Source organism: Nerophis lumbriciformis, linkage group LG26 (assembly GCF_033978685.3).
Source record: "Nerophis lumbriciformis linkage group LG26, RoL_Nlum_v2.1, whole genome shotgun sequence".
Lineage (NCBI taxonomy): Eukaryota > Metazoa > Chordata > Actinopteri > Syngnathiformes > Syngnathidae > Nerophis > Nerophis lumbriciformis.
Window position 1 is genome coordinate 4,170,144 of NC_084573.2, and position 16,129 is coordinate 4,186,272.

The 16,129-nt window shown below is 29.0% G+C and overlaps 1 protein-coding gene across 1 annotated transcript in view; it reads right to left on the reverse strand.

The window, feature by feature from the left end:
* The window catches only part of ganc (glucosidase, alpha; neutral C), a 72,647-nt gene that overhangs the window by 32,823 nt on the left and 23,695 nt on the right, over positions 1–16,129 (reverse strand). The window contains exons 6-9 of the mRNA XM_061986818.1: positions 13,563–13,659; positions 13,268–13,487; positions 2,895–3,012; positions 2,607–2,842 (exon numbers count right to left, since the gene is read on the reverse strand). Coding sequence (XP_061842802.1) covers positions 2,607–2,842; positions 2,895–3,012; positions 13,268–13,487; positions 13,563–13,659 — 671 coding nt within the window. The remainder of the gene's footprint in view (positions 1–2,606; positions 2,843–2,894; positions 3,013–13,267; positions 13,488–13,562; positions 13,660–16,129) is intronic.

Genomic DNA, 16,129 nt, shown 5'->3' on the forward strand with positions numbered 1-16,129 from the left:
GAGGTACTTGAACTCCTCCACATGGGGCAGGGTCTACTCCCCAACCCGGAGATGGCATTCCACCCTTTTCCGGGCGAGAACCATGGACTCGGACTTGGAGGTGCTGATTCTCATCCCAGTCGCTTCACACTCGGCTGCGAACCGATCCAGCGAGAGCTGAAGATCCTGGCCAGATGAAGCCATCAGGACCACATCATCTGCAAAAAGCAGAGACCTAATCCTGCAGCCACCAAACCGGATCCCCTCAACACCTTGACTGCGCCTAGAAACTCTGTCCATAAAAGTTATGAACAGAATCGGTGACAAAGGGCAGCCTTGGCGGAGTCCAACCCTCACTGGAAACGTGTCCGATTTACTGCCGGCAATGCGGACCAAGCTCTGGCACTGATCATACAGGGAGCGGACCGCCACAATCAGACAGTCCATACCTGCCAACTACTCCGGTATTCTCGTAATTAGTACGGTTTTCATCAACCTATTCCGGGTTACGGTTGCAGTGATAAAAAATAAGTTTTTTCATTAATCCATCCATCCATCTTCTTCCGCTTATCCGAGGTCGGGTCGCGGGGGCAGCAGCTTAAGCAGGGAAGCCCAGACTTCCCTCTCCCCAGCCACTTCATCCAGCTCTTCCTGTGGGACCCCGAGGCGTTCCCAGGCCAGCCGGGAGACATAGTCTTCCCAACGTGTCCTGGGTCTTCCCCGCGGCCTCCTACCGGTGGGACGTGCCCTAAACACCTCCCTAGGGAGGCGTTCGGGTGGCATCCTGACCAGATGCCCGAACCACCTCATCTGGCTCCTCTCGATGTGGAGGAGCAGAGGCTTTACTTTGAGCTCCTCCCGGATGGCAGAGCTTCTCACCCTATCTCTAAGCGAGAGCCCCGCCACCCGGCGGAGGAAACTCATTTCGGCCGCTTGTACCCGTGATCTTGTCCTTTCGGTCATAACCCAAAGCTCATGACCATAGGTGAGGATGGGAACGTAGATCGACCGGTAAATTGAGAGCTTTGCCTTCCGGCTCAGCTCCTTCTTCACCACAACGGATCGATACAGCGTCCGCATTACTGAAGACGCCGCACCGATCCGCCTGTCGATCTCACGATCCACTCTTCCCCCACTCGTGAACAAGACTCCGAGGTACTTGAACTCCTCCACTTGGGGCAAGATCTCCTCCCCAACCCGGAGATGGCACTCCACCCTTTTCCGGGCGAGAACCATGGACTCGGACTTGGAGGTGCTGATTCTCATCCCAGTCGCTTCACACTCGGCTGCGAACCGATCCAGCGAGAGCTGAAGATCCTGGCCAGATGAAGCCATCAGGACCACATCATCTGCAAAAAGCAGAGACCTAATCCTGCAGCCACCAAACCAGATCCCCTCAACGCCCTGACTGCGCCTAGAAATTCTGTCCATAAAAGTTATGAACAGAATGGGTGACAAAGGGCAGCCTTGGCGGAGTCCAACCCTCACTAGAAACGAGTCCGACTTACTGCCGGCAATGCGGACCAAGCTCTGACACTGATCATACAGGGAGCGGACCGCCACAATCAGACAGTCCGATACCCCATACTCTCTGAGCACTCCCCACAGGACTTCCCGAGGGACACGGTCGAATGCCTTCTCCAAGTCCACAAAGCACATGTAGACTGGTTGGGCAAACTCCCATGCACCCTCAAGGACCCTGCCGAGAGTATAGGGCTGGTCCACAGTTCCACGACCAGGACGAAAACCACACTGTTCCTCCTGAATCCGAGGTCCGACTATCCGGCGTAGGCTCCCTTCCAGTACACCTGAATAGACCTTACCGGGAAGGCTGAGGAGTGTGATCCCACGATAGATAGAACACACCCTCTGGTTCCCCTTTTTAAAGAGAGGAACCACCACCCCGGTCTGCCAATCCAGAGGTACCGCCCCCGATGTCCACGCGATGCTGTAGAGTCTTGTCAACCAAGACAGCGCCACAGCATCCAGAGCCTACCCCCGGGACCTTGCCACCGAGGAGCTTTTTAACTACCCCAGCAATAGACCTGGTCCACAGTTCCACGACCAGGACGAAAACCACACTGTTCCTCCTGAATCCGAGGTCCGACTATCCGGCGTAGGCTCCCTTCCAGTACACCTGAATAGACCTTACCGGGAAGGCTGAGGAGTGTGATCCCACGATAGATAGAACACACCCTCTGGTTCCCCTTTTTAAAGAGAGGAACCACCACCCCGGTCTGCCAATCCAGAGGTACCGCCCCCGATGTCCACGCGATGCTGTAGAGTCTTGTCAACCAAGACAGCGCCACAGCATCCAGAGCCTACCCCCGGGACCTTGCCACCGAGGAGCTTTTTAACTACCCCAGCAATAGACCTGGTCCACAGTTCCACGACCAGGACGAAAACCACACTGTTCCTCCTGAATCCGAGGTTGGACTATCCGGCGTAGTCTCCTCTCCAGTACACCTGAATAGACCTTACCGGGAAGGCTGACACAGGCTAAAATGAATACATTATATTTATTTTAAAACTGCAAGTAGGGGGTCTATGTCACTGCTACAGTATTTTATAAATATTCCAAAAAACAAAAATGACCTCTGGTTTGTGGTACGTGCCATGACACTGACCTTCCTGTTCTTCTCCTGCAGGTGGCGCTGCAAGCGGGCCGGATCAGGGAACAACTCCGAGTTCCAGGTGAAAAAACGCTTCTGGTCGGTGTGCTCTATGTCCAGCCACATCACGTCGTACGGGATGTTGTGGCGGTCGAATCCGGCGTCCACGGCCTTCAGGTCCTCCTCGGTGTCGTTGTCCCAGCGGGAGTGATGGTAGCCCAGGGTGAAGAGAGGCGGCAGGGCCTGGTATCCTGGCGGGAGTCACGCTGTTACGTGGTCATGGACTTTTGGAACAAGACTCACCGGTCAGCTGAGCGTATTGGCGGTACATCTGCCAGGGTTGTGGTCCCAGGAGAACCATGCAGTCAATCACGCCGCTTTCAGACAGCCAGTGGGCGTCAGCGTAAGTCTCGGTGTCGTCCTAAAAACAAATACCAAGCAGCTCGGATTAATAATGTCTCCAAACTCCTGAGATATTGATACCAGTTCTTTATGCTCGAATATGGATTTTCAAATCTAAATATCCATTCTTTAGTTCAGGGATGTTCAAACTTTTTCCAACAAGGGCCGCTTACTAAAAAGTATGCAGAGAGGCCATATTGATATGTATAATTGCTAAAAACAGATAATGTGTCAGTTTTTATTTTATTATAGGAGACTAAGTATAATATTATTAATTATTAGTTAGGACATTTCAGAATTTTCTCATCACATACCAATTTTTTGGTTACATTTTCACTTGTTTTTTCCCCATGTGGGAATAGACTACAAATAATACGGTTGTGTAACTGCATAACCTAGTACATACTTGCCAACCTTGAGACCTCCGATTTCGGGAGGAGGGGGGTGGGGGGCGTGGTCGGGGGTGGGGGTGGGGCGGGGCGTGGTTAAGAGGGGAGGAGTATATTGACAGCTAGAATTCACCAAGTCAAGTATTTAATACATATATATATATATATATAAAATATATATATATATATATAGAATATATATATATATTTATATATATATATATATATATATATATATATATGTATGTGTGGGGGGAAAAAAAATCACAAGACTACTTCATCTCTACAGGCCTGTTTCATGAGGGGTTCCCTCAATCATCAGGAGATTTCTCCTGATGATTGAGGGAACCCCTCAAAGTAGTCTTGTGATTTTTTTTTTTTCCCCACACATACATATATTGCGCTCTACTATGGTATCGAGCACTATTTTTTGGATAACCTTATTAAGACATATATATATATATATATATATATATATATATATATATCTACATCCTGAAAATATACAAACAAAACTGTGTTTAGATAATTGATACTTCAAACTTGCATAAATAAATATTAAGGAATATAACATAACTTGGCTTCTGAGAGCTTCAAAATGTAATGAATAAAATGCTAAAGTTGTTGATAAACAAGCAATTATTTTAATAATTAAATATGGTCATTTTAAATGAATTATCATGATAATTTAAAATTAATTATTTCAAATATGTTTATTTTAATGTATAATTCTATGGCTGGATGTAATGAGTCAGAAAAAATACAAATAAAAATACAATTAATTTTGATGTTTTTAGCAAAATATAGTAAAAATTTAGTTGTTTAAAAAATATATATATATATATTTATTTTAAGTTAAGATAAACATAATAATACAATTTGTCTCTAGTCTGGATGATTTAGTTCTTGTCACCCTGTTGTCCTCCCGTCGTGAAAAAAGGCTGTCCTCACTTAGGTCCTCATGGAGCTGGAGGGGGCGTGGCCTCCAGCTCCGGCTGAAAATCAGGAGATTTTCGGGAGAATATTTGTCCCGGGAGGTTTTCGGGAGAATATTTGTCCCGGGAGGTTTTCGGGAGAGGCGCTGAATTTCGGGAGTCTCCCGGAAAATTCGGGAGGGTTGGCAAGTATGACCTAGTATGTGAAAAATTCTGTCAGTTCAAAAATATGAATGTACAGTTACACATTTAACAGTGTTTATTATGGTTGTTGTCATTTTTCAAATTAACTCATAAGTTTTATTTTATGTTTTAATCAACCCATTAACTAAACTTGTTTATATTTTATTTTGACTTTGAGAGCTTTTATTATTTTGCAAATTAATTACTGTAAGTTAATACTATTTTCTTTTGTTGATAACTAACCAAACTTGGCGTGCATTTTAAGTATAAATATATTTTTTAGAGTTTCTAATATTTTTTAGATGAATTCATAAGTGAGTATTATTGTTTTTTAATTAGCAAAATGTTGTTTATATTTTAAGTACCTTTTATTTTGAGAGGGTATAGTACTTTTGAAATTGATTCATAAGTTAGTATTCTATTTTTTAAATTAATTATCTAAACTTTGTTTGTATTTTAAGTATATTTAATTTTTACTTTGAAAGCTTTTATTATTTTTCAAATTAATTCACACTATAATTTAGTACTATTATTTTATTTTGAGCGCGTATAATACTTTTCAATTTGATTCATAAGTTAGTATTTTATTTTTTTAAATTAACTAATTATCTAAACTTTGTTTATATTTTAGGTATATTTTATTTTTACTTTGAGAGCTTTTATTATTTTTCAAATTAATTCACACTATAATTTAGTACTATTGTTATTTTTTTTTAATTAACAAACTAACCAAACTTTGTTTGTATTTTAAACATAAATATATTTTTGAGAGCTTCTAATATTTTTTAGATTAATTCATAAGTTGGTATTATTGTTTTTTAATTAGCAAAATGTTGTTTATATTTTAAGTACCTTTTTATTCTGAGAGCGTATAATACTTTTCAAATTGATTCATAAGTTAGTATTTAATTTTTTTAATTAATTATCTAAACTTTGTTTGTATTTTAAGTATATTTAATTTTTACTTTGAGAGCTTTTATTTTTCAAATTAATTCACACTATAATTTAGTACTATTATTATTTTATTTTGAGAGCGTATAATACTTTTCAAATTGATTCATAAGTTAGTATTTTATTTTTTAAATTAACTAATTATCTAAATTTTGTTTATATTCTAGGTATATTTTATTTTTACTTTGAGAGCTTTTATTATTTTTCAAATTAATTCACACTATAATTTAGTACTATTGTTATTTTTTTAATTAACAAACTAACCAAACTTTGTTTGTATTTTAAACATAAATATATTTTTGAGAGCTTCTAATATTGTTTAGATTAATTCATAAGTTAGTATTATTGTTTTTTAATTAGCAAAATGTTGTTTATATTTTAAGTACCTTTTTATTCTGAGAGCGTATAATACTTTTCAAATTGATTCAAAAGTTAGTATTTTATTTATTTATTTAATTAACTAATTATCTAAACTGTTTATATTTTATTTTTACTCTAAGAGCTTTTATTTTTCAAATTAATTCACACTATAATTTAGTACTATTATTATTTTATTTTGAGAGCGTATAATACTTTTAAAATTGATTCATAAGTTAGTATTTTATTTTTTAAATTAACTAATTATCTAGACTTTGTTTATATTTTAGGTATATTTTATTTTTTACTTTGAGAGCTTTTATTATTTTTCAAATTAATTCACACTATAATTTAGTACTATTATTTTATTTTGAGAGCGTATAATACATTTCAAATTGATTCATAAGTTAGTATTTAATTTTTTTAATTAACTAATTATCTAAACTTTGTTTATATTTTAGGTATATTTTATTTTTACTTTGAGAGCTTTTATTATTTTTCAAATTAATTCACACTATAATTTAGTACTATTGTTATTTTTTTTAATTAACAAACTAACCAAACTTTGTTTGTATTTTAAACATAAATATATTTTTGAGAGCTTCTAATATTTTTTAGATTAATTCATAAGTTAGTATTATTGTTTTTTAATTAGCAAAATGTTGTTTATATTTTAAGTACCTTTTTATTCTGAGAGCGTATAATACTTTTCAAATTGATTCATAAGTTAGTATTTTATTTATTTATTTAATTAACTAATTATCTAAACTTTGTTTATATTTTAAGTATATTTAATTTTTACTTTGAGAGCTTTTATTATTTTTCAAATTAATTCACACTATAATTTAGTACTAATATTTTATTTTGAGAGCGTATAATACTTTTCAAATTGATTCATAAGTTAGTATTTTATTTTTTTAATTAACTAATTATCTAAACTCTGTTTATATTTTAGGTATATTTTATTTTTACTTTGAGAGCTTTTATTATTTTTCAAATTAATTCACACTATAATTTAGTACTATTGTTATTTTTTTAATTAACAAACTAACCAAACTTTGTTTGTATTTTAAACATAAATATATTTTTGAGAGCTTCTAATATTCTTTAGATTAATTCATAAGTTAGTATTATTGTTTTATAATTAGCAAAATGTTTATATTTTAAATACCTTTTTATTCTGAGACCGTATAATACTTTTCAAATTGATTCAAAATTTAGTATTTTATTTATTTAATTAACTAATTATCTAAACTGTTTATATTTTATTTTTACTTTGATAGCTTTTATTTTTCAAATTAATTCACACTAATTTAGTACTATTATAATTTTATTTTGAGAGCGTATAGTACTTTTCAAATTGATTCATAAGTTAGTATTTTATTTTTTTAATTAACTAATTATCTAAACTTTGTTTATATTTTAAGTATATTTTAGTTTTACTTTGAGAGCTTTTATTATTTTTCAAATTAATTCTCACTACAATTTAGTACTATTATTATTTTATTTTGAGAGCGTATAATTATTTTCAAATTGATTCATAAGTTAGTATTTTATTTTTTTAATTAACTAATTATCTAAACTTTGTTTATATTTTAGGTATATTTTATTTTTACTTTGAGAGCTTTTATTATTTTTCAAATTAATTCACACTATAATTTAGTACTATTGTTATTTTTTTTAATTAACAAAGTAACCAAACTTTGTTTGTATTTTAAACATAAATATATTTTTGAGAGCTTCTAATATTTTTTAGATTAATTCATAAGTTAGTATTATTGTTTTTTAATTAGCAAAATGTTGTTTATATTTTAAGTACCTTTTTATTCTGAGAGCGTATAATACTTTTCAAATTGATTCATAAGTTAGTATTTTATTTATTTATTTAATTAACTAATTATCTAAACTTTGTTTATATTTTAAGTATATTTTATTTTTACTTTGAGAGCTTATATTTTTCAAATTAATTCACACTATAATTTAGCACTAATATTACTTTATTTTGAGAGCGTATAATACTTTTCAAATTGATTCATAAGTTAGTATTTTATTTTTTTAATTAACTAATTATCTAAACTTTGTTTATATTTGAGGTATATTTTATTTTTACTTTGAGAGCTTTTATTATTTTTCAAATTAATTCACACTATAATTTAGTACTATTGTTATTTTTTTTAATTAACAAACTAACCAAACTTTGTTTGTATTTTAAACATAAATATATTTTTGAGAGCTTCTAATATTTTTTAGATTAATTCATAAGTTAGTATTATTGTTTTTTAATTAGCAAAATGTTGTTTATATTTTAAGTACCTTTTTATTCTGAGAGCGTATAATACTTTTCAAATTGATTCATAAGTTAGTATTTTATTTATTTATTTAATTAACTAATTATCTAAACTTTGTTTATATTTTATTTTTACTTTGAGAGCTTTTATTTTTCAAATTAATTCACACTATAATTTAGTACTATTATTATTTTATTTTGAGAGCGTATAATACTTTTCAAATTGATTCATAAGTTAGTATTTTATTTTTTTTAATTAACTAATTATCTAAACTTTGTTTATATTTTAGGTATATTTTAGTTTTACTTTGAGAGCTTTTGTTATTTTTCAAATTAATTCTCACTATAATTTAGTACTATTATTATTTTATTTTGAGAGCGTATAATACTATTAAAATTGATTCATAAGTTAGTATTTTATTTTTTTAATTAACTATCTAAACTTTGTTTATATTTTAAGTATATTTTAGTTTTACTTTGAGAGCTTTTATTATTTTTCAAATTAATTCTCACTATAATTTAGTACTATTATTTTATTTTGAGAGCGTATAATAATTTTCAAATTGATTCATAAGTTAGTATTTTATTTTTTTAATTAACTAATTATCTAAACTTTGTTTATATTTTTACTTTGAGAGCTTTTATTATTTTTCAAATTAATTCACACTATAATTTAGTACTATTGTTATTTTTTTAATTAACAAACTAACCAAACTTTGTTTGTATTTTAAACATAAATATATTTTTGAGAGCTTCTAATATTTTTTAGATGAATTCATAAGTTAGTATTATTGTTTTTTAATTAGCAAAATGTTGTTTATATTTTAAGTACCTTTTTATTCTGAGAGCGTATGATACTTTTCAAATTGATTCAAAAGTTAGTATTTTATTTATTTATTTAATTAACTAATTATCTAAACTGTTTATATTTTATTTTTACTTTGAGAGCTTTTATTTTTCAAATTAATTCACACTATAATTTAGTACTATTATTATTTTATTTTGAGAGCGTATAATACTTTTCAAATTGATTCATAAGTTAGTATTATATTTATTTATTTAATTAACTAATTATCTAAACTTTGTTTATATTTTAAGTATATTTTAGTTTTACTTTGAGAGCTTTTATTTTTCAAATTAATTCACACTATAATTTAGGACTATTATTATTTTATTTTGACAGCGTATAATACTTTCAAATTCATTCATAAGTTAGTTTTTTTTTTTTTTTTAATTAACTAATTATCTAAACTTTGTTTATATTTTAAGTATATTTTAGTTTTACTTTGAGAGCTTTTATTATTTTTCAAATTAATTCACACTATAATTTAGTACTAATATTATTTTATTTTGAGAGCGTATAATACTTTTCAAATTGATTCATAAGTTAGTATTTTATTTTTTAATTAACTAATTATCTAAACTTTGTTTATATTTTAGGTATATTTTACTTTTACTTTGAGAGCTTTTATTGTTTTTCAAATTAATTCACACTATAATTTAGTACTATTGTTATTTTTTTTAATTAACAAACTAACCAAACTTTGTTTGTATTTTAAATATAAATATATTTTTGAGAGCTTCTAATATTTTTTAGATTAATTCATAAGTTAGTATTATTGTTTTTTAATTAGCAAAATGTTGTTTATATTTTAAGTACCTTTTTATTTTGAGAGCGTATAATACTTTTCAAATTGATTCATAAGTTAGTATTTTATTTATTTATTTAATTAACTAATTATCTAAACTTTGTTTATATTTTATTTTTACTTTGAGAGCTTTTATTTTTCAAATTAATTCACACTATAATTTAGTACTATTATTATTTTATGTTGAGAGCGTGTCATACTTTTCAAATTGATTCATAAGTTAGTATTTTATTTTTTTAATTAACTAATTATCTAAACTTTGTTTATATTTTAGGTATATTTTAGTTTTACTTTGAGAGCTTTTATTATTTTTCAAATTAATTCTCACTATAATTTAGTACTATTATTATTTTATTTTGAGAGCGTATAATACTATTAAAATTGATTCATAAGTTAGTATTTTATTTTTTTAATTAACTAATTATCTAAACTTTGTTTATATTTTAAGTATATTTTAGTTTTACTTTGAGAGTTTTTATTATTTTTCAAATTAATTCTCACTATAATTTAGTACTATTATTATTTTATTTTGAGAGCGTATAATAATTTTCAAATTGATTCATAAGTTAGTATTTTATTTTTTTAATTAACTAATTATCTAAACTTTGTTTATATTTTAGGTATATTTTATTTTTACTTTGAGAGCTTTTATTATTTTTCAAATGAATTCACACTATAATTTAGTACTATTGTTATTTTTTTAATTAACAAACTAACCAAACTTTGTTTGTATTTTAAACATAAATATATTTTTGAGAGCTTCTAATATTTTTTAGATTAATTCATAAGTTAGTATTATTGTTTTTTAATTAGCAAAATGCTGTTTATATTTTAAGTACCTTTTTATTTTGAGAGCGTATAATACTTTTCAAATTGATTCATAAGTTAATATTTTATTTATTTATTTAATTAACTAATTATCTAAACTTTGTTTATATTTTAAGTATATTTTATTTTTACTTTGAGAGCTTTTATTTTTCAAATTAATTCACACTATAATTTTGTACTATTATTATTTTATTTTGAGAGCGTATAATACTTTCAAATTCATTCATAAGTTAGTATTTTATTTTTTTAATTAACTAATTATCTAAACTTTGTTTCTATTTTAAGTATATTTTAGTTTTACTTTGAGAGCTTTTATTATTTTTCAAATTAATTCACACTAATTTAGTACTATAATTATTTTATTTTGAGAGCATATAATACTTTTCAAATTGATTCATAAGTTAGTATTTTATTTATTTATTTAATTAACTAATTATCTAAACTTTGTTTATATTTTAAGTATATTTTAGTTTTACTTTGAGAGCTTTTATTATTTTTCAAATTAATTCACACTATAATTTAGTACTATAATTATTTTATTTTGAGAGCATATAATACTTTTCAAATTGATTCATAAGTTAGTATTTTATTTTTTTAATTAACTAATTATCTAAACTTTGTTTATATTTTAAGTATATTTTAGTTTTACTTTGAGAGCTTTTATTATTTTTCAAATTAATTCACACTATAATTTAGTACTATTATTATTTTATTTTGAGAGCGTATAATAATTTTCAAATTGATTCATAAGTTATTATTTTATTTTTTTAATTAACTAATTATCTAAACTTTGTTTATATTTTTTACTTTGAGAGCTTTTATTATTTTTCAAATTAATTCACACTATAATTTAGTACTATTGTTATTTTTTTAATTAACCAACTAACCAAACTTTGTTTGTATTTTAAACATAAATATATTTTTGAGAGCTTCTAATATTTTTTAGATTAATTCATAAGTTAGTATTATTGTTTTTTAATTAGCAAAATGTTGTTTATATTTTAAGTACCTTTTTATTCTGAGAGCGTATAATACTTTTCAAATGGATTCATAAGTTAGTATTTTATTTATTTATTTAATTAACTAATTATCTAAACTTTGTTTATATTTTAAGTATATTTTATTTTTACTTTGAGAGCTTTTATTTTTCAAATTAATTCACACTATAATTTAGTACTATTATTATTTTATTTTGAGAGCGTATAATACTTTCAAATTCATTCATAAGTTAGTATTTTATTTTTTAAATTAACTAATTATCTAAACTTTGTTTATATTTTAAGTATATTTTAGTTTTACTTTGAGAGCTTTTATTATTTTTCAAATTAATTCACACTATAATTTAGTACTATAATTATTTTATTTTGAGAGCGTATAATACTTTTCAAATTGATTCATAAGTTAGTATTTTATTTTTTTAATTAACTAATTATCTAAACTTTGTTTATATTTTAAGTATGTTTTAGTTTTACTTTGAGAACTTTTATTATTTTTCAAATTAATTCACACTATAATTTAATACTATTATTTTATTTTGAGAGCGTATAATAATTTTCAAATTGAATCATAAGTTAGTATTTTATTTTTTTAATTAACTAATTATCTAAACTTTGTTTATATTTTAATCATGTTTTAGTTTTACTTTGAGAGCTTTTATTATTTTTCAAATTAATTCACACTATAATTTAGTACTATTATTATTTTATTTTGAGAGCATATAATAATTTTCAAATTGATTCATAAGTTATTATTTTATTTTTTTAATTAACTAATTATCTAAACTTTGTTTATATTTTTACTTTGAGAGCTTTTATTATTTTTCAAATTAATTCTCACTATAATTTAGTACTATTATTATTTTATTTTGAGAGCGTATAATAATTTTCAAATTGATTCATAAGTTAGTATTTTATTTTTTTAATTAACAAATTATCTAAACTGTGTTTATTATTTTTCAAATTAATTCACACAATAAATTAGTACTATTTTTTTTTTTTATTAACTAACTAACCAAACTTTGTTTGTATTTTAAATATAAATATATTTTTGAAAGCTTCTAATATTTTTTAGATTAATTCATAAAGTTAGTATTTTTTAACTATGTTTATATTGTAAGTACATTTTATTTTTATTTTGAGAGTGTTTCCAAATTGATTCATAAGTTGGTATTCTTTTATTTTATTTTTAAACGTTGTTTATATTTTAAGTATTTTTTATTTTGGAGAGCTAATTTTTTCAAATTAATTCATAAGTTAGTATTATTTTTAAGTAACTAAGTACATTTTATTTTTATTTTGAGACCTTCTAATATTTTAGTTCAGGTGGTGTATTGATATTTTTTTTTATTTTAAAAAGTGCTAAAACAAATATTAAATACAGATAGATATTGTCAAAGTGTTAGAATCATGAAAATGATCAGTAATTATTTGCTACAGTAGGGAAGGGATTCATATGGCCCCATTCCCGGGTGGATCTCGCGTGAGAGGAAGAGGGTGGTTAATCATTTTGCAATGCAGTCTGCTGAAAACAATGGAAAGCGCCACTCTCCATCGCAACCGAGGCTGTGGTCGAAGATTAAATTGCCACATTACATCATTTTAAGATATTGAACACTCTACTGCCAGCTAAATTTGTCACGTTTCATGTGTCAGGTAAACCGCGACGAATGGGGCCATAATGAATCCACACGGCAGACCTTGTTGTTCCGTCTCGGAGGGAGTCTGAATGGTACCTTTTCCTCGCCGCCATTGTAGTTGATGTGGACAAAAGTATCGGAGCTGTTCATCCAGAAGATCCCCAGGGTCCGCTCGGGCCTGTGGGCCACCAAGAAAGGCACGCTGCCGTACAGGCCCAGATGACTGTTGAGCTCGTAGGCAAACACGTCCAGGTTGTACAGGCGGTAAGGTTCGTCATCTCTGGTTTGACATGACGGCGCAGATAAGATGATTATTAGTATTACTCTCTTAGATGTCTTGTAGGTCAGGCAGGACCTGGTGTCCGCCAGGCGCAGACTGTCGGCGTGTTCCGGCACTCCGTACACGTGCTGGAATCCATGGAGACGCAGGTCGGCACCGATGCTGCTGGGGCCTACACCACAAAATTACATCTTTAACGATACTTCAATGGTCATACAGCAGGTCCTGTGCTCATTCTAAGGGGAGGGCTTTAGGAACCTGCCAGTCAGAGTTCAGGGTCGGCCGCGCTGGTAAAAGGCAGAGCATGAGCTTCCGGAAACGCCAAAAATTCTGAGCTTCGACGCACATTCAGCTAACTTTGACACAAATGTAAGTCGGTACCTCTTTAAAGTGTGATCTGTTTTAGACTGTCACTTTTTTATTGAAGGATGTTGTGCTGGACTTGGGTATTTGTCATTTTAATTTTTGTATTCATTAGGTTTTATTCGATTATGATGTTTGTTTCCTGTAGGATTGTTTTACTGTGCACCATTTTCAATGGTCACTGTTTTTATCCCACTATTTTAACTTTTAGATTTTGTCGTTTTAATGTTCATATTCATTATCTTTCTAATGTATGATGTTTGTTTTTTGTAGGATTGTTTCAACTGTCACTGTTTTTATCCCTCTATTTTAACTGTTAAATATTGTCATCTTATTGTTTATATTCATTAAGTTTTATTCGATTATCTTCCTAATGTGTGATGTTTTCTGTAGGATTGTTTTACTGTGCACCATTTTCAACTGTCACTGTTTTTATCCCTCTATTTTAACTGTTAAATATTGTCATCTTATTGTTTATATTCATTAAGTTTTATTCGATTATCTTCCTAATGTGTGATGTTTTCTGTAGGATTGTTTTACTGTGCACCATGTTCAACTGTCACTGTTTTATCCTACTTTTTTAACAGTTAGATTTTGTCCTTTTAATGTTTATATTCATTAAGTTTTATTCAATTATCTTCCTAATGTGTGATGTTTCCTGTAGGATTGTTTTACTGTGCACCATTTTCAACGGTCACTGTTTTATCCTACTTTTTTAACAGTTAGATTTTGTCCTTTTAATGTTTACATTCATTAAGTTTTATTCGATTATCTTCCTCATGTGTGATGTTTTCTGTAGGATTGTTTTACTGTGCACCATTTTCAACTGTCACTGTTTTTATCCCACTATTTTAACTTTTAGATTTTGTCGTTTTAATGTTCATATTCATTATCTTTCTAATGTATGATGTTTGTTTTTTGTAGGATTGTTTTACTGTGCACCATTTTCAACTGTCACTGTTTTTATCCCTCTATTTTAACTGTTAAATTTTGTCATTTTATTGTTTGTATTCATTAAGTTTTATTCGATTATCTTCCTAATGTGTGATGTTTCCTGTAGGATTGTTTTACTGTGCACCATTTTCAACTGTCACTGTTTTATCTTACTTTTTTAACAGTTAGATTTTGTCCTTTTAATGTTTACATTCATTCAGTTTTATTCGATTATCTTCTTAATGTGTGATGTTTGTTTCCTGTAGGATTGTTTTACTGTGCACCATTTTCAACTGTCACTGTTTTTATCCCACTATTTTAACTTTTAGATTTTGCCGTTTTAATGTTCATATTCATTATCTTTCTAATGTATGATGTTTGTTTTTTGTAGGATTGTTTTACTGTGCACCATTTTCAACTGTCACTGTTTTTATCCCTCTATTTTAACTGTTAAATCTTGTCATTTTATTGTTTATATTCATTAAGTTTTGTTCAATTATCTTCCTATTGTGTGATGTTTCCTGTAGGATTGTTTTACTGTGCACCATTTTCAACTGTCACTGTTTTATCCTACTTTTTTAACAGTTAGATTTTGTCCTTTTAATGTTTACATTCATTAAGTTTTATTCGATTATCTTCCTAATGTGTGATGTTTGTTTCCTGTAGGATTGTTTTACTGTGCACCATTTTCAACTGTCACTGTTTTATCCTACTTTTTTAACAGTTAGATTTTGTCCTTTTAATGTTTATATTCATTAAGTTTTATTCGATTATCTTCCTAATGTGTGATGTTTGTTTCCTGTAGGATTGTTTTACTGTGCACCATTTTCAACTGTCATTGTTTTTATCCCACCATTTTAACTGTTAGATTTTGTAATTTTAATGTTTATATTCATTATCTTTCTAATGTATGATGTTCGTTTTTTGTAGGATTGTTTTACTGTGCACCATTTTCAACGGTCACTGTTTTTATCCCTCTATTTTTACTGTTAGATTTTGTCATTTTAATGTTTATATTCATTAAGTTTTATTCGAATAACTTCCTCATGTGTGATGTTTTTTTCCTGTAGGATTGTTTTACTGTGCACCATTTTCAACTGTCACTGTTTTTATCCCACTATTTTAACTGTTAGATTTTGTCGTTTTAATGTTCATATTCATTATCTTTCTAATGTATGATATTTGTTTTTTGTAGGATTGTTTTACTGTGCACCATTTTCAACTGTCACTGTTTTTATCCCTCTATTTTAACTGTTAAATTTTGTCATTTTATTGTTTATATTCATTAAGTTTTATTCGATTATCTTCCTAATGTGTGATGTTTGTTTCCTGTAGGATTGTTTTAC